General features: G+C 42.3%; 1 protein-coding gene across 3 annotated transcripts in view; it reads left to right on the forward strand.

Annotated features, from left to right (window-relative positions):
• Positions 1 to 27,205, forward strand: part of KANSL1 (KAT8 regulatory NSL complex subunit 1) — a 148,938-nt gene that overhangs the window by 37,348 nt on the left and 84,385 nt on the right. For all 3 annotated transcript variants that reach the window (XM_035135742.2, XM_035135741.2, XM_035135745.2), the window contains exon 2: positions 632 to 2,018. In XM_035135742.2, the coding sequence (XP_034991633.2) occupies positions 715 to 2,018 (1,304 nt within the window). In that variant the 5' untranslated portion in view covers positions 632 to 714. The remainder of the gene's footprint in view (positions 1 to 631; positions 2,019 to 27,205) is intronic.

Genomic DNA, 27,205 nt, shown 5'->3' on the forward strand with positions numbered 1-27,205 from the left:
TACCTTTGGCTCTCTGCTTATGTCCACATTCCAGTAGTAGCAATATCAGCTTTGAGTCTTGCCTGCATTGCAGGGCTCCCTGCGTGGTGTGGAGTGCCACACTATATTTCCCTCCCCCTCCTTACTCCACAGTCTGCCTCTCCATTTGTATTTTCCCCAGCCTATTGGCTACCCGTTCTTACTGCATTTATCTAGTAGCTGGTTGTCCCTTTCTTTGTTCCTGCTTATCACACTGCTGTTCTTTTTGCTCACTATGTCTGCTACACCAAGCATCCCCAAACTCGGCCCTCCAACTCCCACCATCCCTAGCTAACAGGACCAGTGGTCAGGGATGATGGGAATTGTAGTCCCAAAACAGCTGGAGGGCCGAGTTTGGGGATGCCTGTGCTACACCATAAGGCCTTGCAACTTCTGCGCATGGTGCTTTGCATACCCTTTCAGTGGAACCTGAGGTGTGATCTGCTGGGGGTTGGAGAAAATACATTCTTGCGCCATGATTTTGCTTTAGCAAAAATAAAAAATAAAATAAAATGCATTATGCACAGTAATTGACTTGATGCTGAAGCTGCACTGATTTCTGTGCTTCTAACACTTTCCCTCCTCTCTCTTTCTCTCTCTGCTTTCTTTCTAGGCTGCCCTCTGGCGAGGCAGTTGGAAACAGCAGAGCTGGCCTCTGCAACGGGAGAGGCTGGACTTCCCGTCTCTCTGTGCTGAATGGCTACTATGGCGCCCGCTCTCACTGACGCAGCAGCTGAAGCTCACCACATCCGGTTCAAACTGGCTCCCCCGTCCTCCGCCCTGTCTCCTGGCAGTGCCGAAAACAACGGCAACGCCAATAACATCCTTGTCGCCACCAACGGCGCCAAGAGGAAAGCTGAGGATTCGAGCCTAGACTTCCGAAATAACTCTGCGAAGGAGGAGCTGGGAAAGCTGCAGCCCCTGGTGACGTCTTACCTCTGCTCGGATGTGACTTCGGTTCCTCCGAAGGAGTCTCTGAAGCTGCAAGGGGTCTTCAACAAACAGACAGTCCTGAAGTCTCACTCTCTGTTGTCTCAGTCCTTCTTGAAAACTAGCGACCTCTTGGGGAGGCAACCTGTGTTGGAGCTGTCCTTGGAAAACCTAAAAACCATGAGTACTAGTAGCCCAACTCCTCTGCCGCAAGCCCCTGTCAATGGCTTGGCTAAAAAGTTGGCTAAGAGCAACAGCTCCGATCATGAAAACTCTGCTTCGCTCAACGGCGGGAAGCGTGTTCCTCCTGCTGCGACCCTCCAGGATGTTGATTCTAGTAGCCCTGGGGGGTCCGATTTGGGGGACCTGAAATCTGGTTTGACCAACTGCACTCCTCCACACAGAAGCCTTGATGCAGAGCATGCCGCTCCCCTTAGCAATAATGGCACTGCAAATAAGCGGAGCCACAGTTCCCCGGAGCAGCAGCATGGGCTTGAAGCAGGTGGAGAGAACAGGCTGTTGCCATTATCTGGCGTGCCTGCTTGCTCCAATCTGGGGAGCAGCAAACCAGAAGAGCAGAAGATCTCCCTGCCAAGCAATTCCTTCAGCACCCTAGATTCAGATACGAGGACGAGGGTGCTGCGGCGGCGGCAGGCGGACATTGAGAACCGGGCTCGCAGGCTACAGAAGCGCTTGCAGGTGGTGCAGGCCAAGCAAGTGGAGCGGCACATTCAGCAGCAGCTAGGAGGCTTCTTGGAGAAGACTCTGAGCAAGCTGCCGGCTTTGGACTCCCTGAGACACAGAAGTCAGCTGATGCTGACCCGCAAGGCGGAAGCTGCCTTGAGGAAAGCTGCCAGCGAGACGAGTACCTCAGAGGGCCTGAGCAGCTTCCTAAAAAGTGACTCCATCTCAGAAGAACTGGAGAGGTTTACCGCCAGCGGGATGGCTAACCTGCGGTCCTGCGAGCAGGCGTTTGACTCCGACGTGACGGACAGCAGCTCGGGTGGGGAGTCTGATATTGAAGAGGAGGAACTGACCAAAGCAGACACTGAACAGCACCATGTACCACTGTGAGTAGCAACAGGTGTATTTACTTCCAAGTAAAGGAGGACCAGCAACAAAAATTAACCAGATAGGGATTAAACAGAGGTTTTTGTTTTTCCCCAAAGTTAAGTCAGAAGCAGTAGGAAAGTTTATGCCATAATAAATTGTTTAGTTTCAAAGGTGCCGCAATACTTTTTGTTTTTGCGGTAGGAAGATTAGGTGCGAGAGTGATGGGAGCTGATATAAACTCAATTAATTACGCTTGGCTGGAAGGTTTAGCATCACCTCCTCATCTTTAACTCCACAATAGGGATTAAGGCCCCAAGAACTCCAGCCATCTTCACTCATCCGCCTTTTACCAAAGGCAGGAAGCACTAAATACTTATTTCTCTACTTGCTCCCATCTACTCCAGCTCCCTGGTCTTTCACAACATACATTGTGAAATATTGCTTACAGTTTTGTTCAGAGATAGGACCATGCCTCTGCCTGCTGGAACAGCAAAGGTGCTCTCTAGCTCCTTCAGGGCAAGACAGAGGTTGTTGGTATGAAGTTGTCTCTGCTGTCTGAATCCAGGCTTTCTGTTGGTACAAATTTTAAAGCATTCCAGCCCTGTTTGGTGAAAACCGAGGCCTTTTCTCTGGCAACTTGGGGAATATTGATGCATGAATGACTTGTGGGAGTTCCTTTTGCAACCAGGGACCTACAGCTTGTTTGCTAAACAAATAGCAAGAGATAGGATCAAAGATCTATTATGTCTTGCACTGGAGATGGGGAAGGGAAAGGAGGGGGGGTAAATAGGGTGTGGGGGATCTTGCTGAAAGCAAGAGGTGTCTCTGGAATTGGAGAAGGCGTGGAAGGAAATGGGGTAGGCAGGGCTTTAGGTGTTGAAAGTACCATGGCTGTGAAGTGGTAACAACTGGTTAAAGGAGCAGTAAAATGCAGCTCAGCAGCATATTGTGTCCATTTCTTTGTGTCTGCTTTCATTTGGGGTCCCCTCCTCTATTTAATAGGAATTCCTATGTAGACATTGCTGTCTGGTATTTACCCCAGAGCTGGCCCAAAGCTCTCTCAAATAATGTGCTAGTTAAAATCCTTCCGTCCTGGGTCAGTGCTTATCGTTGCCCTGGATCGGCTGGAGAGGATGCCTTAATTATTTTGTGAATGAAATAATACTAGAGCTGTGGATTGGAGAAGGTTGTGCCTTCATCTTATCAGCGCCTTGTGATAAATTAAATTGGGGGTGTTGCTGTCTGGCCATTCATTGAAAGTTACAGTGTCTTCAGGAGCTAGCCTTGCCTGTGCACATGTCTCTTCCCTAACGCAACACAGAAAATCTGCCCCAGGTCTTCTGATTATCAAGATAATACAGACCATGTCAGGGTCTTACAATGGATTAAGTCTTGTCTGGTAGGGGTGAGCAGACTACAGCCTTGTGGGTCCTGCTGTCTCTTTTTAATTAGCTAGAGATCCAGGGTTTACAAGGAAGTGGCATTGTGGGAGAATGGAGCCAGTCACAAAACGGTGGCTCAAGATGCAGAACCAAGTATATCGGAGCCTGTGCTCACAGGAAAGGCCGGGTTCATGCGTGCACAGCCGTTGCACATGTTTACAAGTCCCTTCTTGTCTCACAATGCCACCCACTTACGATGTGAGGCTACATACCGGTATTAACCTAACATATTATGTCATCAGTAAAAATCAAGAACTACCACGTGTAGGCAGTGTAGATAAGTTAACATAAAGAAGACCAAATGTTCCAAGTCACACGTATAACATAACTCTCTCACATATAGACAGACAGACTTAATTGCATTGTTGAAGGAATTCAGAAAATGCAAAGAGATGGGGAAGCAGGAGGCTGCTCTGGCAGCTGTGGCCTCCGTTATGAAGAGCTTGATGATGGTGTTGTGTAGTGAAGCTGTGGAGCACAGAGGCTTCCCCAGCATGCAGAGCAGTGTCTGGGTTGAGGCTGGCTGGAAAGAAAATAGCCCAACTGTCCGCTCTTAAAACAGCATTGCCCTGGGCTGTGTGGCTGGGGCCAGAACTCCTTGCCATGCATAGGCTCATGAATGCAAGGATGCAAAAGAAAGAAGGAGAGGAGGGGATGAGACTAAAAAGAGCAAAATTTACCATTTAATTCCTGTGCTGATCATGCACACGTGCTTTGAGTGGTCAACCAGTGGATTGCAACTAGCATTCCTGTAGCCCCAGGCCTAGGGGCTTGTTGCACAGACAGACATTTTTTAAAGGGACATATACTTATTTTATAACAAAAGAATGACTGAGTTGAAGACTGTGGAATGGGTGCATGGGTGATTTCTGGTTCGGCAAAATTAAGATCTTATTTATGTGGGGCCGTGAGAAGTATAGGCAATATTCAGCTGCTGGGTCAGTGTCTTCATAGCATGGATGGCATCTGAAAACCTCTGCGTGTTTTGCATATTGTTCAGTTCAGTACTTGGGGCAGTGCTTTTGTTCTTACATTTTTGCAGCAAATTCTGTGAAATCATAGCCTTTATTGTCCCAGTGCTGGCTTTAATGCTGGGAGGTGGCATTTGCTAAAGGGAGACGAGAAGGGGCATGAATCTGATCGAAGCTAAAAAGCCTTGACCCTTCCCACTGGGCTCTTGCTGTAACTGCTCACAAAGCCAATGTGATACAATGGTGTCATGCACGGTCTGCAGATTTTCTGCTGAGTGTGGCTGAGCCTACGCCTGCTGCCATAATCATCTATATGTCTGGCAAACAACCATGAACGTGTTGTGTGGACATGCGAAGCTGCCTTATATGGAATCGGATCAGTGGTCCGCTTAGCTCAGTATTGTCTGCACCGATTGGCAGTGGCTCTCCAGGGCTTCAGGCAGAGGAGTGTTTGCCAGTCGTTGCTGTTGATGCTTGCATGCATAGCCTCATGTAACGTCATTGGGGTAACCTACGACTTCACTGTGGCTCTTATAAGACTTTCTCCCTCCCCCTATTATCCACAAGTGATCAATTACTTTTCACAGCAGTCCAAATGCTTTCTGCTGCGGATGCCCTGTTGTTGTTTCATGAAAATAAAATCTACTGTGTTGTGTGGGTTCTGCTTTGCGATATTTTAGTTCGATCTCCAAAAGTCATCTTACAGTGGTACCTCTACTTACAAATAACTCTACTTATGAATTTTTCTACTTGCAAATGGAGCTCTGTCCGCTATCTTGGATGCGGTTTAGATAGGATTTTTTCTACTTATGAATATTTAGATAGGGTTGCTTCGACTTACGAATTTTTTCTCCCAATGCATTCCTATGGGATTCGACTTACAATTTTTTTCGACTTACAAATGTGTGTTCGGAACACATTAAATTCGTAAGTAGAGGTACCACTGTATTTTATTTCAGAGGCCATATTCACGTTGCTAGTTGGTTAAAAGCAAACATAGAATAAAAATGCTTAGTACCCTTCCAATTATAATGTTTTGGCTCCAAGGTTTACCACTCTCCCTCCACCTCAGACTACTAGAAGCAAGTGACAGACCATTTGGGGGTATGGTGAAATTAATGTAAGTTCATTCATTATGTGAAATTGTCGTTTTGATGTTGCACTTGAGATGAACTGTTCATTGGTCCCTGTTCTCATAGCTTCATATTTTCACTTCTTGGGGTCAGAAGTGATGGTCTCCAAACCATAGAGCCTTTTAAGGGAAGGGGTTTGTATTTTGTTGTAGTTGGGTCAGCTGCCTTCAGAGAGATGCAATCTCGATCTGTACCTTGGAGAAGTGCACCTGCTTCTGTTTACAGATAAAAGGAAATACAGTGGTACCTTGGTTTAAGAACAGTTTAGGATTAAGAACGCTGCAAACCCGGAAGTAGGTGTTTTGGTTTGGGAACTTTGCCTTGGAAGCAGAACATGTTGAGTGTGTTCCATTTGTAAATGTTGAGTCCCCCGCTGCTAGGGGAAAGCACGCCTTGGTTTAAGAATACTTTGGTTTAAGAACGGACTTCCGGAACAGATTAAGTTTGTAAACCAACGTACCACTGTAAGCCTCTTTAGTGTGTAAAATTAATAGGGTGGGGTGGTAGAATTAATAACTGGATATTCTGGAATGTTGGTGCCCTTTCTTTCCTTTTGTCTTTCTGCCTCAAGCTCCAAAATAGCATTTCAGTTCCTGAAATGTTGCTGTGACCCTGTTGTAGCATTATGTGTTTGCTCAATTGGCAGCTCTTCTAGTCTTGGTAGGAATTGCTAGCCACACATTATTAGGCCTAGATAGTAATGTGCTGTAACTGTAGGATTTATATATAGTAATTAGCCAAAATAAAGCAGTGCTGCCCTTTCCAGCAGTGCCCATTGACTTGCTGTCTTTGCTTGCTGCTACCTTTCTTTGTTCGCTTGGCATTTGCATTTCATATTCTATTGGATATACCTAGGTGGCTTTTTCCTTACCCCTTTTCCTAGGACTCCGTAGGGGAGAGGTCACAATGCTACAGGCTCACATAGTCTCTTCTCTGCCCTCCAGCACAAGGATTTCTGTATCCCCACCCCACCCTTGTTGCCTAGAGACATTTGCTGTTTCTCATTGGCTGTGGTAGCTATTGGTAGTTCTGTGGAGGCAGATTGACTTAAGATGGTTGGATTCTCATTATAGTAGCATTCCGTTACTGGCCTGTTTTCAGCTTGACTGATCTGATGCTATTTAGGAAACGATGTGGTTTGCCCCTGTGTGCTATCCCTAATGAGATCTGTATTGCCAAGGTTTTTAGTAGCCATGCAAGCTTTAATTGGTAGATTAATCAACTGAATCTTTAAATGGGGGCGGGGCACAATTCTTAATCAGGTAAGGCAAATGGTAATGGATCAAAGAGTAAGAGTAGATTTTTATTTTGAGGCTATTTTGGTTTATTTTATTTAGAATTCTTTATATATCACAGTGGTTCACATGATTAAATAAAACAATAGAAATAAGGCGTGTTGCTGCAGTTCCTTCTGATGTCAGTTATAGCTTGGTATACTATTTGTAGATAAGGCCCTTAATGGTGGCCTTGCAATAAAGCTAAAGCCTACTGGGAAATGATATATAATGAATTGAGAAGATGTTTAAGATAACATTTGTTTTAAAAAACCAACCAGAAGTTTTTCTTTTGGAAAATGAGGGATCAGCGGTACCTAAACAATATAGAAATTTATTTATGTATGCAACCACGGCTGCGAGAATGGTATTTGCCCAAAGATGGAAAGAAGTCCAGATAAGACAAGAATGGCTACAGATATTAATGGACTGTGCAGAAGTGATGAAACTTACCGGAAGAATAAGAAACCAAGACAACAAACTCTTTAATGGGAAATGGGAATCTTTTACTGAATATTAACAAATGAATTGTAAACAAATTAAGACATTAGCAGGATTATTGTAAAAATGTGCAGTTGCGAAAACTTATATGAAATAGAAGAGAACAAATATAAATATATTTAATTGGGAAATGCAGGGAAAAGAGAATAAATTTTCGGAACCGCAGAAAGAGGGGGAGGGGAGTCGAGGTTTAACATGTATCAATGCCTTTTTTTACCGTGTGAATTTATTTATTTATTTATTTATTTATTGGTTATAAATGGAAATGGTCTGATAGCTGTTCATCTCCCATTCTGAAAGAGTTACCTGTAGAAGCATCTGCAGTGTGATACAAGACTGTTTTGGTAGCAGAATATTCTAAATCATTGAACCATCAATTCTAGCACACAGGGGGCCACCTTATCTAAATTATATAATTCAGTATTTGAATGATTGGCATTAGTAATTGTATTATAAAATGGTATTGTTGTAATGAGGCTATTACTGGATTGTAATTGAAGATTAATAAAAATTATTAAATGAGACTTGTATTCTAGAATGCGTCAATAAAGTTAAAGACCAAAGGTGTTGTGTTCAATAAATTGGAGCCCCTGATGTGACATGGACACAGTTGTTCAGTCTTGATATAGGCTAGCCAAGGATGGCCAATTTTGAGCCCTCCAGATGGTACTGGGCTCCCATCAGGCCCAGCCTTGTATAGCCAGTGGTCAGGAAATCTGGAAACTAGTCCAACAGCCTCTGGAGGGTAGATGGTGAGTGTGTTCAAATGCCTGCTGGTCAAGGAATCATGCTCGCTAGCCTTGGGTGAGTCTCATGCCCTTGCCTGTTTCAAAAGATTGTCACGAGACTCACTTGAGGATTGTGATGCACTTTGTGCACTGAAATGTGCTGTAGCAATAACAGCAATATTTGACTTGCTAGGCAGCACAAACTCTAGTCAGTTAAAGCTTCTAATGGTTGATTTAAGACAGTCCTGCTTTGCTAGTCCAAATACTCTGGGTTGTATCTCACCAAGTTCTATTCAATGGGTAGACCCATTGAAATTAAAATGACGAAACATCTGGAAACAATGTCCCAAATTGCCATTGTGCGTCAAGTTCTAGGGAATGTATTGACGAGTTACGCTGCTCCTCCATATACACAATTTTAGGTGTGTGGGACGGGACAATGGGATTTGGAATGGAAATAAAAATTAAGATTCCGCTTACTCCTTTTAAAGGAAATATTGCAAACCACTTTAACTGCCTGCAATAAAAACATGCAAACTGAAGGTGAATTTTAGCATATCCTACTCGTCAGAAGAGTCTGAATAATATATCTTAAGGCTGAGCAAGTTGCCTACTTCTGACATCGAGGAATCTTAATCATGACATATGCCAAGTGATTTATTTCTTCTCATCTTTTGGCTGATCCTTTACAATGCATCTCTTATTCCCTTCTCCAGCAGTTAGGTCTTTGATGTACTAGCTCAGCTGTGGTGTTGAATTTGCTCGAGATGTTTCCCTCCCCCCCCCAAAAAAAAGTAAGGTGGCGAATGGTGGGTTTAAATTCACATACTTAAGGAGTGGTGAATGTTGCACTTGTTGCATTCTCAGAGGGTATGCATTTAGACCACTCCCCCCGCCCCCGCACTTGAAGTGTCTGTCTGCCACTTTGCGCATAATCTTGTGTTCTGGGCTTTGTCATGCTGGCCACATGACCTGGAAGCTGTACGCTGGCTCCCTCGGCCAATAATGCGAGATGAGTGCCGCAACCCCAGAGTTGGTCCCGACTGGACCTAATGGCCAAGGATCCCTTTACCTTTTGTTCTGGGTAAATACCGAGGTTCTCCTTGTTTCTCTCCTTAGTGAGAGCAGGATAACTTTAGAAAAAATGCCATCCTGTATATCCAGGCAAGAATGAACTTCAAGATGTAAAAAGGGGCTTCTTTTTGGGATATGGCATTTGGTCAGATGTGTTGTTGGCCACCATGATGGCTTCAGAGGGAAAACATTTTTTTAAGACAGACAAGTAACTCTTGGGCAAGATAAAATCTTGTCTTTGTGGAAATCAATGGAACCTTAAAGACATAGTGAAGATGAAGATTCTTGAGAAGAGGGTTCAAAATTAGCAGGGCACCAGGCGCATTTTGCACCTAAAGATTCACCATTTGTGAATGCCATTTTTTAACGCCTGGCTGACACTCAAGGAAGACTGAAATGTATGTGCTTTGAAGCCTCAAAGTATATTTTAAGGATAGAAAATATTTTAAAGGCATTTAACAATAATGAGTGTTTTGAAAACTGAAGTACGCTACCAACATTTTTATTGTAAACACCAAATTAAATATGTATTAACAGTTTCTGCAAAAAAAGTGATATTAACAATGTGTCATTTATGGGATTGCGTTCATGCTTATCAAAATAATAAAATGTGTTGCTCACACACACACACACACCCCGCCATGGCGATTGGACATTCTGTTTTGGCGCCCACAACCCAGGTCCCAGAAGCCATTTGGCTCCTAGCTTTTCTATCCCAGTTTCTAACACTGATTGAGAACCCCGAGCTAGTTTAATTAGAAGGTCTCAAAAAGCTGGATAGAAATTTGGCACGGTTTGGGGTAATAAAGCACTGAAATACGACTAAACATGACAGAGACAGAATTACACATTTTTGCTAAATATGCTGATGCTGTGACGCCAAGATATTGTAGGCATGACCCTGCCAAATTTAATATCAAAACAAAGTTTATTTAAGTGAGAGGCCTAATCAGGTGCTTAATCCTTTCTGGCTGAAAACAATGGGAGTTGCAACCCTTGACGTTGAGTGGATCCTTCCCTTTGTTAGTCCTGTTTGTTTTGTTTTTTAAGTTTGTGCCCGTTAACATGACGCTTCCTGTGGTTATCATAACCTCAAATGGTGCATACTTGAATTACCAGAGGTTAAAAAAAAAAAGCCTGCAAAATTATAGAGCCAATGAGATTTTTCCAGGAGACAGGAGGGAAATTCTGCTTTTTCCCTTTTGCAGCAACCCTAGTACCTATTTCCTGACTTGGGTGTTTTTTAAGTGCCAGTGGTGGTTGTTTTTACACCCCTGAAATTAACTAGTGGTGTAATATGCTGCAGTAGAACTTTGCATGCAAATAGTAACTGAAAGAGGCAACCATAGATGTTTATGTTGCAGCTATATCTCTTGCAGCCAGCTAGAATTAGAGGTGCTGGAGGTGCTGGAACTCACCAGGAACGCCTCCCTTGTTCTCTTATAATGCCAATGGCACCCACACTGAGAGGTGCTGGACTTGTTCCGATGAGGTCCAGCTGAAAAAAAGTGCTGCTTGTAGCTGTGGCACAGATGTAAGTTAAAAGATACTGCAAATCCATTCATGTGAATGCCTAAGAATGAGCTTTGTTTGTCCTCCAAAGGTACTTATATCATCTTCCACTTAGTCAGTACTAAATAATATCCTAGTATTACTTCACATTGGAGATTGAAGTGTGATTTTCAAAATACCTGGAATAAAACATTTGCTTTTATTGTGCCCTTAAGGGACTTGAGCTCTTGAGGGAATTTTAAGTGACTGTAGTGTAGTTGAGTTGCTGATTTTTTAATTTCATTTCATTTCATTTTAGGAGACAGCTTTGCAGAAAAGTTTCTCAGAATCCATTTCAGGACACGTTATCAAGTCCCATCTTTCAGCACATATGCTGTCCGTTATATGTGTCCATAAAATGTTGTTTCTATAAATAACATTTAGATTTTCTAAATTTGGATAGGGGAGCAGTGGCACATCTTCCTGAGAGCGTAACCAGATGTCTAACTAGCTCACTCTGAACAATGATGTAGAAGCAAATTCCTTGGTTATGCCCAAGATCAGTACCAAGAAGTGGTTCATTGTTAACAAAATAATAATACGTTGTAGGGTATTGGGAGAGTTATAACTCCCCATATCTTTTGGAGCACACCTCCTAATATAAACCTGCCTGGACCCTTTGGTCTTTATTTGAGCTCCTTTTCTGTTTGGAGGGTAAGAGCTGGGGAAGTGAGCCTTTTCAGTTGTAGCCCCATTTGTGGAATGCTCTTCCCAGTGATGTCTGTCTGGTTGTTACTGTTAGTTTTTAGCCTGGTGCTAAAAAGATACCATACATCGTCTTCCAGCAAAAAATGAATTGTGTATATTGTCATTGTTAATATATTTAACAGTTCAGTTGCCCAATTTACCAATTGCAGTAATCTTTTCCCCCCAGGGGACCTTTCTTACTCTCAAGAAAGTGTGCCTAGGATCGCAGCCCACGCGGAAGAACAGAGCAAAGTTTGCTGCTATGTAGAAGCACAGAAACACAAGGCTTGCATCTTTTGCTGACGTGCTGTGTGCGAGTTGCCCGGCTGGATGGAGATGGCAGTCACCAATTGGCATCTGGCCATCTCCCCGCGGTTGCAGTAGAACTAGCCCCAGTCACAAAATGCGCCTGGGGAATTTTGAGCACTCCTCGAAAGCTTTTGTGTCAAGAAAGATGTAGAAACCGAAGGTGAGAGGGAGCTGTGCTTTTAAAAGAATATCAGGCACGGATCTGGTGGAATGTGTATGTGATCAGCAAATAGTCGAGATGTCCGAGATGAGCTATGTAAAGAGAAGCTTTCATATGAACACTTTAAATGGGGAGTGGCTATAGATCAGTGACTCTGCACACGGACGGCTCCCAGGTTCAATCCCTTGCACCTGCAGGTAGGACTAGGAAAGACCCCTGCTTGACATCCTGGAAAAGCCACTGGCAATCCGTGTACATGGTACTGAGCTAGATAAACCAAGACTGGTTTGACATAATGCAGTATGTTTTTATATTTGCTGGAAATGGGCTAGTTTTATAAAGCGGTGTTTCTCAACCTTTTTTGGGCCACGGCACACTTGTTCCGTGAAAAAAATCACGAGGCACACCACCATTAAAAAAGTTAAAAAATTTAACTCTGTGCCGCCCTATATTATAATTATGACTGTAAGAAACACTTGCCAAATATTGCATTCCGGGGGGTCAGTGTTGTGTATTGGCGGCCGCCAGGCTCGTTTGCACTGAGCTTTGGGAAAGAGGAGGAGAAATATTGCTTTCCGGCGGGTCAGTGCTGTCAATTGGCGGCCGCCAGGCACGTGACAATGCAAATCGCCCTTCTCGCCGCCGCACGTCGCGGTACACCAGCCAGCGTCTCGCGGCACACTAGTGTGCCGCGGAACAGCGGTTGAGAAACGCTGTTATAAAGGTCTCTTAATAAATAGTAGTATTTCATGGAGACCTAAGAGCTTTTGCATAGAAAAAAATCTATGGATTTTGCAGTGCATTTCTGGTGCGCAAAAACTGTATTTTGCATTAATAACCATACAAAACCGTCTCTTATTGCTAGCAGGAGGTAACAGATACAAATCAACTGCCTGTGTGACCTAGTCAATGCACCCTGATTGCTCCATTGAGAGAAGGATTTTGTGGGGGGATTCACATAACTTGTCCATGTTATTTCCAGAAAGAGGCAGATTAGATCAAACAGAAGGACTGTACTGAAGGACCCACAGCCCACCTGGATCATAAAGCAGGAACAAAGAGTCCTGTCTGCCTCAGGACAACAACAGGTGCTGGGTAGCCTATTATTTGACCTATGGGGGTCTCTGTTTGGGGTTTGTGTTTTGTTTTTGTTATTGCTATGCTCTGCTTGGCTGCAGAGTTAGCTAAGTTCCTACGCTTTGTAGTGATTGTGTAGGTGGAGTGCGGGAAGGTTATGGGGGACAGCGGTTTTGTTCTTGATTTGACTTCAGCATATATATATATATATATAACAAACTACTCTTTATGCTGCTGCTGTGAGTGGGTCTGAAGGAGCCTGTGTTAATCTGTCTGGTTCTTCCCCTTCAACAGTCCATGTTTGTACATTGTCACGAGTTGTTATGCCAATATAGTAGATGCCACTGGCAGCAGATACTCCACATTTATTGGATTAAGAGTTTTGGTCAGTGTAAGTGACGTATAAAATTGGCAATGGTAATAGTTTGGGTCAAATGAAGTTGAGTTTGAATCCGATTTACACAGTACATTTACACCTATTCCTTATTCCAGTCTTTCTCTTTTAACTGAATTAAGAGTACCCCTTTGACACAGAGGTAGATGGAGGAAGTGAGAGCCACAACTACATTTCTCCAGGCACATTGCTTTGCATACAGCTACTTTTTATATTGATATTTTATTGAAAAAAATCAGTGGACAAATAAAGTGGGGGGAAAGAAAAAAGTGCTCAAAACTGTAATACAATATGATATAAAGGTATATAAGTAACACTATTATTCTAATGGCTATACAATTATTAACAAGTCATTATAATTTTTATAAATGCATTCCAAGTATCATATTTATGCATGTACAATCTGCAACTAAAAGCAATCTGTTCATATGTTGAAAGAGTCGTCATATCTTCTATCCATAGTATTAGCTTTCCAGTTAATATCAGTTTTTTTATAGAAGTAAGGGTACAAAGAGCCCATCTACATTGACCAAGTTAGCTAGGCATGTAGCTAGTTAATTTGATGCTTAATACATTTACCATTCCCCCTTTGATAAAACTTTCGTTCATGATAAATTACTTTGTAGTTGAGATGCATAGGTTCTACATTTTAGGATGGTTTCTGTTTTTTTGGGGGGTATCAGCAAGTGCTACCACTGTGTCATGTGCAGAAATGAGGTCAGTGGGCTGTGATGACTAACATTTTAGTGATGGCCACATCTATAATCGGCCATGAAGTGCATTGAGTGGTCTTATGCAAGTCCACCTGATCATTTTTTCATAGGGTAACTGTCTGATTAGATGAGGTATAGATTGAACTTACAGAGTACTTTGAAAGTTTGAAATGGTGGTGTAGGAATGGTGGCTGGTGATAGATTCTGACATCAGGGCTCAGTCCCAGTACCTGCTGTCAATTCCAAGTCTCAGTCCTGGAATGTGTAAAGTAGTAATGAAAAGGGCCTTTGAGCACATTCAGAATTCATGTCTGCTTCCTATTCAGAATTCATGTCTGCCCACATAGGATTATGGGACAGTGCTCCCAGGTAATAGGGTATGTCTTCCAAGCAGGTCCTTCACGTAGGGAGCTGTGACTACTGGTAGTGCCTTATGAGTAGGGCTGTGTGTGCATTTTACTAATACACTGCACCAATGCAAAAATTAGTTCTGGGTGCAGAATTGAGGATCCTGACGGCGTTTTCAGAGACATGTGCAGAGTATGATGATGGTTATTAACATTTATTCATTGCTTTCTACAGTTATATTATTAATTGCATTTATTTAATGCCGCTGGAGGGGGGAAACATTTCAAAATCCTATGGAAGTTGCTTTATTAGAAGCAAACTCTGGACCTTTAGGTGCCAACCTTGCATAAGTATTTCAAACCTGTAAATCATCAGATGGGTAGGAATGTGGGTGGTCAGTTGTTTGGAATCCTTCCAGGTCTGATAATTAGTTTCTTCAGTTTTTTTCTCTTGGCACTGCAGTATCATTCACTTAATGTAAGATGGCAATGACAGTGAGGAGGAATAACATGGCACAACATGGCACTGATAACAGTTTCTGCCTTGACATAGTACCGGTACAAACGCTATGACAATATTACAGCCTTGTAATATTACATATTACAATGTAATATTACATATTAGAATATTACATTAACAGGATGCTGTCAAGCATCCAATGAGCAGTTGCTGTATTAAAGCAATACAGAGATGTCTGAAGTTTCTGGTGCTATATATATATAATGCCTCTTGATAACAGGGCAACACGAAGCCTGGCATATGTTGACTGCTCCTTTCCTGACTTGAAAGGGTTTTTGCCGATACCTTTTGAATAACTTCCCTTACCTAGCTTCTCCAACATGATGATCCCATTTGATTTCTGTGTTGCTTGAAGCACATTTTAATTCTGAGACAGAATAAAAACCTGTCTGGAGCCATTGTTACTGTATTTTCAATCCTCCCTCCTTCATGCAGCTTGGTGAGATTCTTGGTTCATGCATTGCGTAATGTAAGCAAGGTTGTTGTACTTGGGTTCAATGTCTCGTGTTCCTGGTTTTGACAACAGTCCTTGAGTGATCAAAAATACTTCCTCCGTCATTGAAATAGATCATTTATGAACTGCAAGAGCAAAAACGGAACAGCAAGAGCACTTTCTGGTGTGTGTGTGTGTGGTTTTTGTTTTTGTTTTAATTATGTTCTTCTTCAAACTCTTTCCCATCTATTAAATAGCTTTGTCTTTGCATTAGAGGCTGAGTGTGTAGGGGGTGTTTTATTGCAACAGCTAATAGCTGATTTTGAACTTGCTGAACTCCACATATCTGGAACTAGATAATCACTGGCTAATTAATTTTAAAATGACACTTGCTTTATGTGCCCATCATGGCTTAATAGTTTATGTCGTGCTGCCCTGTACCAGTGTGGTGCAGGTTGCTAGCTTTAGCCATTTGTTATAGATGACTGACTGTGGCTCAACATGCTTGGCATCTGTCTCTGGAGAGAAATGCTTTGACCCCCTGGAGTTGGGCAGAAGTATGTTGATGTCCAAACTGCCTGTTAGAACTGAAATCCCCCATGAAGCACAACAGTTTGTTTTTGATAATTGTATGGTTTATTTGAAGAAGTAACATTTGCTTAAATGTTATTAGTGGAAATAATGCTCAACAGTGTTAGAAATTCACATATATAAGCTAGGTGCCAAATGTCTCCTTAAACCAGGGTTACAATTGCCAAATTGGAATGTTTGGTTGCCATTTTGGGGCCAGGTGGCTTGAAAGTTGAATTTTTCGATGAAACTTCTTGGTTCCTGAAATACGTTCTGATTGTGCAGATAAAAAAATCATGGATATAATTCTACAGGATGTGATGCTAGTGTGTTAAAACAGTCAAGATCCAAGGATCCCCAGGCATGCACCTCCAGATGGTGGTGATGTCAGACACCATCCAGGCATCTTCGCTTGGTTGCAACTGGCCAATAGCCAGATGCAAAATGCATCTGGCGAATTTCGAACTCTGGTGCGGAGTTGGTGGAAATGGACATAAGTGCAGGTATGACTTTGCAACTTTGGCCTTGAGAATTTATCAGTGTGTCCAGAAGCACACACTTCAGCTATAATACATTCTGTAGCCTGTTAAATAAAAGAGGGTTATTGGTCATTGGCTCAGTGTTTCTTGAGACATGTTATTCTCGTGCTTAAATTTTTCAAAACTCTTCTGTAGGGAAGTGTCCCATCTCAGAAAATGGCTCTCTTTAAAGAGAACAGGTAAAACTATTAAATTATGGATCTTGTAAAGTCCTCAAATCACCTTATTTTACATGTCTCCTGTTTGCATAAATTCGTTCAGACATTACGAAGAATGTCTCTGCGGCCATTTTGAGATTGCTTTCCAACAGGCCTTTTCATTTCCAACATGGAAACCATGCCCTGTAATTTCAGTGGCGACCCTTGCTTTTATTTGGTAAATTATGTTCGTGTGTGGTTTATGATGTATTTGGGTCAACGGCTGGTTACCAATTAGTACAGGGTCCATACTTGGCATTCCTTGTGTTAGACTCAGTGGAAGATACTGCATGCAGGGTTTTTTAGAAATGAAAAACCTGTACTAAGAAAAGTTGAATTCTGCAAGAACAGTTGAATTCTGCAACACAGCCTAATTAGCTATCTCTGAATATTTGAGTCCAGAGTGACTTTGAGCACTGTGAAGTCTCTCATTCCAGGTTGCTGAATGCTGCTCCCCACCCAATTTCTGTGGTCATTGTGTGTTGGAGCTTATCTAATTAATTGTAAGGTCTGTGACATCTGCCTTTAAATATTTGGAATTCTTATACCAAGTTCTGTGCTTGTGTGGTTGACCCACGACGTATTTGTTGCCATTGTATTATTATTTTCGTGGGATGGATATTAATCTGCTGACACTAGCATTATACATTGGTTTTAGTCTTCATTCTACTGGGCCCTTTCTTCAAGCACCTCCATCCCATCCTGGGTGGGGGATACAATTTCATAAAACACATGCAGTCTGGCTCCTGAGAGTAGCAGTTGCCTTGTACTAATTTCAGCCTTCATTTCTAGTTCCTCGTCATGGAGATGATTGGAGGTAAACGTGGTTCGTTTACCGTCTGCATATGTCAAAGAGCGTGATAATCTTGAAGAAAGTACACATTCTCTCCTTGAACCAGTATGACTTTCATTTTGGTCAGGCCATTCAACCGTGCACCTGCAGAGATGTCAGAGCAGATAGCAACTGTTGGATGTGAACAAACAGTGCTGATGAGACAGGTCAGGTGTATATTAGATCCCTTGTGGGAAAATCTAGAGATATCTTAAGGACGTAACTACTTGAGGCTTTTACAGGGGCTTAGGTGGGCATATTTATTACATTCATATCTGCATATGTGACAACATTGTTATGATCAGCCGACAGGCTCTGCACCACTGCTTGGGAATGATGCTGTGTGCATGTTTGGAGGAGTTTTGTGCTAGCTTTTCTTCAGGGCTTGCCAGGGTGGATTTGATTTAAATCAAACTGATTTAAATCACGATTTAAATCACGATTTAAATCACTAGTCAGTAAGGCTTGATTTAAATCAAAGTTGATTTAAATCATAAAGACTAATTCTTGCTGGTATAACTTTAATATGCAAGTAGATGAAGATTTCTAGAATAACAACTTTTCATATTAGTTTTTTTATCCCCAGTTTAATAGGTTAATCATTCATATTTGGACAACTTTACTGTTGTACTTAGGAAGGAGAAAAATAATCATTACCTTAATAATAACAATTTAAATAGATTTATTCAACTGAAACAATAACATTTCATCAAATGTTATTTGCTTAAACAAACATCCATGTTTGTTAACTAATTTGGCTAAACAAAAACAAAATATATATATTTTAAGAAACTTAGATTGTCAGCCCAGCCTACACATGAAAAACTTAAATACTGTCCACTCCAAACAATCAGAAAAATATTGTTTCTATTCTATTCACTGAACTTCTTGAAACTTAGCACTGAAGGGATTGCTTCTGTATTCATAGGTTTGTAGAACAATAGGATTAAGGTCTTTTTCTCAACTCTGTTCATGTTATAACATTTTTGCTGTGAAGAAGAGGCCTGTGATCTCTGTTGAGTCAAATTCAGTTTTGAGAACTGCAAAAGTAAACCAAGCACCTGTGATAATATCTTGTAGGCAGAGAAACTGCCCAATAATCTTACAAAAACCTCTGGAAGAGCATGACATTGTGAATGGATTAATGGAATTTATTTACCCCCAAAATTAAACATATACAACCTTATACTACAAAATTAAAAAACTAATCTTTATTTCATGATGGAATAACCTTTGGATGGTAATATGTTTTCCTCAAAAAGCATTTTATTAAAAAAATCCAATTTAAATCAAAAAAATCGATTTAAATAAAAAAAATCCGATTTAAATCAAAAAAATCCGATTTTTTTTATTTTTTTTAAAAAATCATTGATTTTTATCCACCCTGGGGCTTGCTTTCTACACTTTTAGGTCACTTAGTTTATTCTTTACAAGAACAAGCTTTTTGTGAACCTATTGATTCAGTCACCAGAACAGTAATTTGCTGCAGCTAAATAAATTTTTAAAATGCCACTGTGTGAAAAACAAACAAAATCATATAAAATATTAGGTCCCTTTAAATGGCACTTGAGGAAGGAAGATAAGTACAGTAATCTGTTCTAGCAGGTTTGTTTAGAATCTCCCAAGTTTGGTGGGAGGGAGGGTTTGTGTTTGTAATGGGTGGAAAATTACTTCATGCGAAAGTTAATGGCCTTTAGGCGTGTTAAGATGTAAGTAGGCTTTGGAAGCTTCCCCCTTCCTGAATCTCAGGTGTGCTTCTTTTCTTCCTCTTTTGCGTGTAAACGTTAAAAGCGCCGAACTTAACTGTTTTATGTCCAGACTTTCCCCCTGAACTTCTTTGTCCTGAAATCAAGAGAATCTAAAAATAAGAAACCATAAAGTTCTTTGTAATTTGACAGTCCTTGTATCAGAAGCACTTTTGAAGGGAGTTCCAGACATGACATGGTGAAAAGTAGGGTGGTAGTGCTGTAGTAGTTAAGAGGAATGTGGGGCTGTTATATAACCTGCCTGTATAATTGTGTCCATTTTCCTTCCAGAAGTAATATTGGTAGAGTGGGATGGGGAAGTAGAGACTTGGATTAGAAGAAACTGTGAGGACTAGCTTCATATCTCTTCCCTTTCTTCCAGTGGTTGGCATTCATCTCTCTTGGGAGCAGTGTTAGAAACTCAGGTATATAAGCTAGGTGCCAAATTGCTCCTTAAAGCAGGATTACAGTCGCCAAAACAGAATGCCTAGTTGCCCTTTGGGGGCCAGATGGCTCGAAAGTCCCATTTTTCATTACAACTTCTTGGTTCCTGAAATTCATTCTGATCATGCAGATAAAATATAATGGATAGAATTATATAAGAAAGGTAAAGGATCCCCGGACGGTTAAGTCCAGGCAAAGGCGACTCTGGGGTTGTGGCGCTCATCTCGCTTTCAGACCGAGGGAGCCGGCATTTGTCCACAGACAGCTTTCCGGGATATATGGCCAGCATGGCTAAACCGCTTCTGGCGCAACAGAACACCGTGATGGAAGCCAGAGTGCATGGGAATTATAGAGATAGAAAGAATTATACAGGATACGCTGCTAGTGTGTGAAAACAGTCTGGATCCAGGCATGCACCTCCAGATGGTGGAGACCTCAGGCACTATCCTGCTGTCCAGGCATCTTCACTTGGATCGCAAGTGCACACTGGCTCCTGAACCTTCCAACGTTCAGCTTCTTTGGAAGTGTTATTTGGGGGGGGGGAGGATGTTTTCTCTATCCACTTTTTCCATGCCAAGCATAATTTTATAAACTTTTATCATGCTGCCTCTTACTTGCCTTTTCTCTAAACTGAAAAGTCCCAAACGCTGCAGCAATTCTTCATAGGGGAGTCACTCCACCCCTTTGATCATTTGGCTTGCCCTTTTCTGAATCTTTTCCAACTCTGCAATATCCTTTTTGCGTAATTAGCCATGTAAATATCTGAAGCATCCTTGTGTATTAATTGTGTGTGGTGCAGATGTAGCTAAGAGGTGACAGGTTCTGATCCAAATATTTTTTGCTCCACGTATGTCAGCAATTCTTGGACTTGCTTTGTGCAGCTTACTAATGAGGGGAAATTTTTTGAGAGCTCTGAAGGAGGGAAGAGATGGAGAACTCAAGGACACAAACCTGTACCCTTGTTTTCCTCATTCCCTTTCACAGTATGTGCTGCGACTTTAGCAAAAGCAAAGCTCTTCCCACTTTCACCAGAAATTTGTGATTCGTGTTGCATGACACAGCAAGCATTACTTCATTTAGAGTACTCTGTGTGTCTCTAGGCACCACAGACTGGGGATAAGTTGGCAAAGATTGAAGAATCATAGCATCATAAGTTATGTAGTTCTTTATCTCCTTGACACCTTCAGATGTCAAGGAGATAAAGAACTACACAACTTTTAGAAGACATCTGAAGGCAGCCCTGTGTTGGAAAGTTTTTAATGCTTCACATTTTTTTATGTTTTTATATATGCTTTAAGCCACCTAGGGTGGCTGGGGAAATCCAGTCATATGGGCAGGGTAAATAATAAAATTTTTATTATTATAAATATGGAATTGTAGAGTTGGAAGAGACCCCAAGAGTGTGGTGATGGTGAAAAAAAGGAAACCCCTATTTGGAAAGGCTGAAGACATAGTCTGGCACACAGAAGATTAAGAAGGGGGGGAGACATTTAAACATTTAAAAGAACTTTAGAAGAGGAGAAGTGATTATTCACTCTAAGAGCAATGGTTTTAGTTAAATGATAAGGTAGGCAGGTTTGGGTTAAATATTAAATACCGTATATTCCAGTGTACAAGGCGACTTGGCGTATAAGACGACACCCCCCCCCCCCAATTTTCTATTTAAAATATAGAGTTAGGCGAGCGGGCAGCTCAGTTCACGGGGGACCCGGCGTATATGATGACCCCCCAATTTTGAGAAGATTTTGGGGGCTTAAATAGTAGTCTTATACGCAGGAATATACAGTAACTCTACGCAATTCTATAGTGCATCAAGGTGTGGAGCAGGGGTCAGCAACCTTTTTCAGCTGTCCACCGTCCCTCAGACCATGTGGTGGACCGGACTATATTTTGGTGGTGGTGGGGGAAATGAACGAATCCTATGCCCCACAAATAACCCAGAGGTCCATTTTAAATAAAAGGACACATTCTACGGTACTCATGTAAAAGCACGCTGATTCCCGGACCGTCCGCAGGCCAGATTGAGAAGGCGATTGGGCCACATCCAGCCGCAGGCCTTAGTTTGCCTACCCCTGGTGTAGAGTATATGATGCCTTCCAAAAAAGGGGGCAGAGGGATTTAGCTGAAAAGCATCAAGTACAGAGTGTTCTTCTACCAGAGCAAGAGGAAGAACCTGGTGGCTAATTAGGGCACCTCCAAACTCTTAGGAAAAAGTCTCAAGAATCTGTGGACCCATAATTGGGTTATACAGTGGAACCTCGGTTTATGAACACCTCGGTTTATGAATTTTCGGTTTATGAACGCTGCGGACCCATCTGGAACGGATTAATTCATTTCCCATTACTTTCAATGGGAAAGTTTGCTTCAGTTTATGAACGCTTCAGTTTATGAACAGACTTCCGGAACCAATTACACCCATGTTTCAGTTTATGAACGCTTCAGTTTAAGTACTCTGCGGACCCGTCTGGAACGGATTAATCCACTTTCCATTACTTTCAATGGGAAAGTTCGCTTCAGTTTATGAACGCTTACTCCGCGGACCGTCTGGAACGGATTAATTCACTTTCCATTACTTTCAATGGGAAAGTTCGCTTCAGTTTATGAACGCTTCAGTTTATGAACAGACTTCCGGAACCAATTGTGTTCATAAACCGAGGTACCACTGTATTGCCATTGGTTGTGTAAGAGTTGCCAGAGACAGTGCAGCCCAGGGCTCGTGCGCCTTCATGGGCATACAGAAGCATTTAAAAGTCTGCATGTGCCCACTGCTGTAGCTGCATATCTGAAACAAAGCGAGTCTGGGCCTGGCTATCAGCTTGATGGGAAACGCACCTGGGAACTCAATGAACCTTGTTAAGTGGTCTTTGTAGGAAGTGTGTGTATGTACAATTTTAGGCAACGGTGACAGGAACTTGAAACACTGATGTTCAGCAGATCACAATAGTAGTGCTTGCCGCTTGCAAGCCTTTTTAACCTGCACAGACTGTCAGGGACAGTGTAGCCCATTCTGTTGAGCTTATTGGCTCAGCAGAGGAGAGACTGGGCTGCTTTGCAAAAACGTTTTAAGCTGCAAAGGGTTGCCAAATCCGCCTGAGAAGATTTTTTTTGTATCCTGCTTGAAAACAATCAGCAGTGGCAGAAGGTTGAGATGGATCATATTGCATAGTCGCAGTTTTGGGGGGTGGGAGGGGGTGCTTCTTGCTTATCCTCATGTGCATGACTCACGCAGCGCAAAAATAAAATAAAAAATAAAGTGACTCAGGCACATGGCCTAAAACCTTGAATGGAGTCTGGTAGTAAAAGGGCAGCTAGTCCTCCTTTCAGCAAACATGCAAAATATATTCACATTGGGGCGAGGGGGGGCGGGAGCTGCCTCGAAGCCAAGAAATGACTTATTCTGCATCAGCTGCAACAGTCAGACTAATATTGTGGGAAATCCAGAACATGGAGCAATGCTTTTAACATATTGGTGTTGGTTTGCAGTGTCTAAACAGAGTTCAGAATTAAGAGATTATTTTGGGACTGGGTTTTATCCAATGTTAGCCCTAGTCTGAGTAGACCCATTGAAGCTAACAAGCACTACTAACTTGTGTTCATTAATTTCAGTGGGTCTACTCTGAGAAGGACTTAGTTGGCTACAATTCAGTGTGTTCTACTTACTCTTGCACTATTTTTGGCCTTAGTGTTTTTCTTGCACATGTTGTTCCTGCTCTTATCTATCACTGGGAAATCCGGTCAATGTAAGCAGTGTTTTACCAGTGTTTTGTTCTCCTGATTTGTTTTTTAAAAGCTTTGATACTTTGGAATGTAGCTCTTTTCTGGGTTTTCCTGGGCTCTTCCACAAAACGAATAGTGTGTGTGTTAAAGCAAGATTGATAAAAAAATTGTGTATTCCAGAGTGACACTGAGATGTCAGAATTAATTATTTGAAATTGGCAAAGAGGATGGAGGCTTAATGGGCCATGGAGATGTTTTTCACTGCTCCCCGGGGAGGCGCCCATGTACGGCAGCATGGAGCATTCAAGCTTGTGCTGCTAATAAGATTAAAGTTGAAAACCTAATCAAAATATCTTATTCACCTAAAGTGAAGGTAGAAAACCTGAGAATCATGGCATCTATTTGCTCTGTGCAGTAACCCCGAACAGGATGCTGACTCTAGCAGGCTGAACTGTTGTCCCTAGGGAAAGGGCAAAACAGGGTGGATAAAAATCAATGATTAAAAAAAAAGCAGATTTTTTTAAAAAAAATTAAATTGGATTTTGGAGGAAAAAATCTTTTGGAGGAAAAAAAATATTTCTAAGTAAACTTTTCTATTTAAGTTACATTATTGTCCAATGGCTATTCATCAGGAAATAAGGATTTGTTTTACATTTTTCATGTGTGCTGAAACTCAGTCTAAGTTGGTTTTTAAGGAAATGGTTATTAAGGAAATGGTTATTTTCCTCCTCCCTATAAAGTACAGCCGAAAAGTTGTCCAAATATAAACAAACAGACAAAAAAATTCCTTCCAGTAGCACCTTAGAGACCAACTAAGTTTGTCATAGGTATGAGCTTTCGTGTGCATGCACACTGCACATGAAAGCTCATACCTATGACAAACTTAGTTGGTCTCTAAGGTGCTACTGGAAGGATTTTTTTTTTTTTTTGTTTCGACTACGTCAGACCAACACGGCTACCTACCTGTAACAAATATAAACAGTTAACTTATTAAACCTCACATTAATTTCATAATTATCTATGTATTTCTAATAGTATAACCAAATCGGTAATTTTTGATATAACTGTAAAAACTACTCTGAAAATTTATTATTCCAAAAACGAAACCTCCATCTGGTTGCAAATATTAAGATTATACCAGCAGGAATGTCTTTCTGTAAAAAAAAAAATGATTTAAATCAAATCTTACTGATTAGTGATTTAAATTGTGATATAAATCGATTGCTTGTATAAGCCGAAAGGCTGCTTATGCTCTCCCTCCCTCCCACTACTGGCTGAGCTGCTGTGATGTCATGTAAAGTTCATGCGAATCCAAATTTGCTCAGGGAGGAATGTTGCACATAGAATACTGCCTGTGGTGTGTGATTGTAACAGAGGTAGGGGGCCTTCTCATACCATAGCTGCCAAGTTATCCCTTTTTTAAAGGGATTTTCCCTTATGCTGAATAGGCTTCCTCGCGAGAAAAGGGAAAACTTGGCAGCTATGTCTCATACATCTGAGGGACAGCAGAGGCTGCAGGCTGTTAGCAGAGTTCTAGTTACAGATGGAAGGCTTTGATTGGATGCGCACCATACATTTAAAGTACATGGTGTGCCCCCAAAAGATCCTGAGAACGGTAGTTTACTCTCAAAACTACAATTCCCAGTGCATGGAACACACTTCACTTCCCAAGATTCTTTTGAGGTGAATGGGGAAATGTGCTTCAAATATATGGTGTGCATGTAGCACAGGCACCCCCAAACTGCGGCCCTCCAAATGTTTTGGACTACAATTCCCATCATCCCTGACCACTGGTCCTCTTAGCTAGTGATCATGGGAGTTGTAGGCCAAAACATCTGGAGGGCCACAGTTTGGGGATGCCTGGTCTAATCCATGGGTCAGCACGGTTTATCTTGCCTGGGCTGGATCGGTCCTGTGGAGATCCCTCCTTGGGCCGGATCCCGCACGCTCATGAGCACCCACACCCGTAATTTTCTGCGTCTGTGCAGATGTGATTTCCGGCGTTTGCGCGTGTGCAGACACAATTTCTGGCGTCGCAGAAACGAATCCCTGCGCCAGTGGCTCAGTTTGGGGGCAGCTCTTGGGCTGGTTGGACGACCTCTGTGGGCTGCTTCCAGCCCATGGGCCTTAGGTTGCTGACCCCTATTCTAATCACTTTAGGAGTGGGTGGGTACTTCAAGCAGTGACCACCATTATCACCATGTGCTGATGAATTCTAATACGTTGTGTGAAGAAGTAATTACTTCCATTTGTCCCCCTCCCTATCAATTTCTTCAGGAGATGTTGAATTCTCATTCTGCGTAAGAGTGAAACACATGGTGTCATGCACTCTACACCATTCGTATTTTATCCATTTATTGCATTTATATCCTACCCTTCTTCCAAGGAACTCAAGGTGAGATATAGAATTCTCTCCCTACTTTCTCCTCAAAAGAGCCATGTGTGGCAAAGATGAAGCTGAGAAATATTGAGGCCCCTGCCTTACCCCTGCAGACATCCCTTTTATTATGATTTCATGATTATTTATCCCCATTATCGGGGCAGTTATATGCAGTACTGTTCCTGCCTGCAAGAGTTTCGGAGCGGTCATACTGCTTTGTTTCCAGTCAGTGCATGTCCCGTAACTTCCAACAGAAATTCTGCAATATTTTTATACCACAAATGTTCTGGTCTATTTTTTGGCCTACTTTTATTGTGCTGTAGTGCAGGACTTCCCCTTCAGGCAGCAGTAACGCATTGGTGAAGCATTGCAGAACAAGTAATAAAGTGGAATGATGTAAGGACTATAAAGTGAAATCCACCGCTATTGCACTATCAATGATAGGCTGCAGAGTATACCCTCAGAAAAAAAACTAGTCTAGAGGGGCCCTAACCCTCTAATCACTGCGCCACAATAATTTCCCTATAGATATACACCTCAATATGCTTCCAGAGCTCAATCATTGATTTTAATATTGTTTCCCTTTACAGAATTTTAATCCATAGGCATATGCATGTTTTCCTGAACTTTCATGTGGCTGCTGTTCCAGAAAATGCTGTGGTGGTGGTGGTGTGAGAGCTTAGTTTTTTGCACAATTGCTTAGATAGCATCTTCCCCCACCCCACCCCATTTGCCTATAAGTGTGTAGCAATTGCTAAATAAACTTTCTGGCCAGTTTTACCACCGCTTATCTTCTGCCCCTTCCCCCTAGGCAGTGAAAGTATCTGAAAGTTCATTTGGCAAGCAGTACCACCTAAGTTAGTCTGACTCATTCTTTTCTGTTGGGACAGTCTGCTTATGCAAAAGTGCCCATAGTTAGCACGGCTACAAGTCAGCCACTAGTAGTTTTTAAAGTGGAAGTCAACACAATCAACGAGTAGAGGTGCAAAACTCTAGAATAGCTTTTCGAGACTAGTTGGGGGAATATTGTACATACCGTGTTTCCCCCTTTTTAATACGTAGTCAGAAAGTAAGCCATGGCAGGGTTTTTAACCATTTGAGAGCTATTAGACATACCCCGAAAATAAGCCATACTTCCGCACCAGCTAGCAGGACCCAGCATGCCGGCCGCGACAGGAGGAGGAAGCCTGCCAGGTCGGGTCAGTGCCCGGAAGCGGCGGTGGCTGCTGCAGTGCCAATAAAGCGTGCAGCAGTGCCGCACGGAGCACCAGCCAGCAGGACCCAGCTCCTGCAATGCTGGCCGCGGCAGGAGGAGGAAGCCTGCGGGGTCGGGTCGGTGCCCGGGAGTGGTGGCGGCTGCAGCGCTGACAAAGCGTGAAGCAGCGCCGCACGGAGCACCCAGGGCACGAGCGGCAGGAGGAAAGAGAGAGAGGCTCGTTGCTTACGCACTGTAAGAGAAGCAGCCA

This window comes from Zootoca vivipara, chromosome 13 (genome assembly GCF_963506605.1).
Source record: "Zootoca vivipara chromosome 13, rZooViv1.1, whole genome shotgun sequence".
In the NCBI taxonomy this organism is placed as follows: Eukaryota; Metazoa; Chordata; class Lepidosauria; order Squamata; family Lacertidae; genus Zootoca; species Zootoca vivipara.